At 50.6% G+C, this 2,722-nt stretch overlaps 1 protein-coding gene across 1 annotated transcript; it reads left to right on the top strand.

Annotated features, from left to right (window-relative positions):
• The first annotated feature begins 629 nt into the window (after positions 1-629).
• On the top strand, positions 630-1,991 carry LOC144146524 (uncharacterized). Its single transcript, XM_077678467.1, has one exon. It carries the CDS (start codon positions 630-632, stop codon positions 1,989-1,991), a length of 1,362 nt encoding a protein of 453 aa, XP_077534593.1.
• Positions 1,992-2,722: the final 731 nt, after the last annotated feature.

The raw sequence follows: 2,722 nt of genomic DNA, 5'->3' as shown, positions 1-2,722 counted from the left end.
CTTTCTAATCATTATATAAAGCGTCTCTATGTCTTCCTTGTCTAGAAGAAGACAGGGGGTTGACGTAAGGAACTCTCGAGAGGACAAAAGCTTCAATTAATCGAAAGGTACCGGATTCCTTTAGGCCTCGCTTCTTGGTGGCAACTCGCCTGATCATGTGTATGATTTGATTAATGCTGTTTTTGAGGCGCTGCAAGGAGACGTCACTCCTGATGTTAGCCTCGAGATGTAGGCCCAGCTAGGATCTTGATGCTGGGGCTTGGAGTGATGGCCTGGCCATCAAGGATTATTTGAGTGTATTCCTTGGTTTGGCGTGAGGGCGGATGACAAGGAGCTGTGATTGTTTACGTGAACACTGGATGCCACAGGCTTTAGCACATTGGGGTAGTAGAAGTGAGATGTCATGCATTGGTGTGAGCTTCCTTTAATTTTTGTAACTCTTAGCACATGAGTAAGGTGCGCACAGGGCCGCTAGATGGGCGTGACTGGTCGCGTGACGCTTTCACGTGGCATTCAGCGAGAACGCAGGGGGTAAACCCGTAGATGTGCTTGGTTAGTACACCGCCTGTCTTCCCAGTCTTCGTGTGGTAAGAAGAAGAAGACGCCGTTCCGAGCGGCTGTGTTTCTCTATGCTCTCAGCTGGAAACAGCGCATCGGCCACTAGCCGAGGTACTACTTCGTCCGGAACTAACATGGATACGTACAAGATCATCCTTCCCCGTCTGCCAACCGGTAATGTTGTCTTGAACACTGTCTTCCTGCATGCGGACTTGAAAGGCCGGCCATACCGTGCTCCCGATTTTAGGGATGCTCTGGCTCGCGTGATCAACCTCCGCGACGTCTTGTGTATAGGGCAATACCAAATGAGCCACGTGTGGATGGTTACTTGCGTCTCGAGCGCCGTCAAGCAGAAGCTAGTCCAGCTGGAGAAGTTCATCGTCAAAGGATTGCAGTGTATGGTGTTTGACCCGGATACAAAGAATGTTAAGATGAAGCTACTTTGGGTGCCGCGTCACATGGAAAACCGTAGAGTAACAGAAGCGTTCGAACCATTTGGAACCACCCAATCCATTACCAGAGAAATGTGGCGGTGTCCGGGAATGGACCATATGGAGACTGGAGCTCGCGAGGTGTCCCTTACACTAAAGGATGGAGTATCGGTCTCTGATGTGTCGCATATGATGGACATTTATGGGAGCCAGTGTCTTGTACTAATTCCTGGAAGGCCACCTCTTTGTTTGCGGTGCAGCAGGATTGGGCACGTGCGACGGCAGTGCCGAACACCCCGGTGCAACGAGTGTCGCCGATATGGTCATACCGCAGAAAGGTGCGTCATGACATACGCAGACATGCTTCGTCATGGCCAGGAATCAACTACTGAAGATGACGTTTCCGCTCATGTCATGGATGTGACGGAGGTCGTTGACGCATCAGGTGAAGTTGGCCAGTCGGTGCTATCGGAAAATCCGGAGGCTGGGCCTCAATATTCTTCGGCGGTGGATCGCAGGGAACTGGAGCCCTACCCTGTGCCACCTGATCGCGAGCGGCAGGATGATCCCCAGTCTAGTAAGCAGAACCGGGAAGAGGAAATGGACACGCATTCCACAGCTTCGAATGACGCTTCAGGGGAGGTTCATGCTGCGGTACCTTTACCTGCCAGCGATGATGACAGCAGTGATGCCTCGTGCGGAGAAGGTGGAGATGACAGTTCCGTTACCTTGCCGTCCGCATCCTGGGCGGATGCTGTGGCTCTACCAGAGGATGTTCCGGGTGGTAACAGCGGATCGGTGAAGAGGCCAGCTCCTGCCGACGGCGAAGACAAGTCATCGAGCGCTGGCAAAAAGCAAGCGTCCAATGCTCAAGATTCTTCCGACATGGCTGTGGTGACTAGTGGTCTGGTGACGCGGGCTGGCTCCAAAAAGTCAGGAAAATCACTGTCATCCAAGACCACCCGCAAGGGTGGCACATCTGGAGGTGAAAAGGTCGCTTGAGAAGCTCCAACAAAATGGCAAGTGTCACAGCATTTCACGCTGCCACACTTAACGTGAGAGGTCTAAGAAACAGGAGAAGGCAATACCAGCTTTTACGCCTCCTTAAACGGATGGGCGTGGACATTGCGGCCATCCAGGAGACAAAGCTCTGCAGTGATGAGGACACGGCGGCTGCATTAGAACCCTTTTTAGAACATTACAGCGTATGTGTTAGTCCCTCTGCAGGCTTGTCTGGTGGATGTTTTTTGGTTATTAGCAAGAAAGTTGAGTTTTCCAGTCTCTCCTGTAGTATAGATGATGCTGGGCGTTTTATTTGCTGTGACCTTGTTATGATAGGAGTTGAATGGCGTATCATATGCATTTATGCTCCAGTGAATTGTCGGGAACGTAACTCCTTTTTTATGTCACTAGGGAATTTTCTACGCACACAACGGAAAATCCTCCTCATGGGGGATTTTAATTGTGTCTGCTGTGAGCAAGACCGATCTAGAGCACGTTCACAATACGACCAAAGTGCAGCCACCCTGTCTGATTTCGTGCATGATAATGGTCTTGTTGATGTTGGTCAGGTAAAAGGGAGTACCATGCACTTTACTCACTTTCAGAGCAATTCGAATGCCCGTCTTGACCGCATATACATTTCAGCAGAAGAGATGCCTAGCATTTCTGACTATATTGTACGCCCGATCTTCTTCACAGACCACTGCATGGTATCTGTTTGCTTAGGACGA

The sequence above is a fragment of the Haemaphysalis longicornis genome, unplaced genomic scaffold (genome assembly GCF_048455015.1).
Source record: "Haemaphysalis longicornis isolate Haplotype H1 unplaced genomic scaffold, Haemaphysalis longicornis Haplotype H1 scaffold_7, whole genome shotgun sequence".
In the NCBI taxonomy this organism is placed as follows: Eukaryota; Metazoa; Arthropoda; class Arachnida; order Ixodida; family Ixodidae; genus Haemaphysalis; species Haemaphysalis longicornis.
Note: the sequence above shows the minus strand (reverse complement) of the source record. Positions and strands in the feature narration are given on the sequence as shown.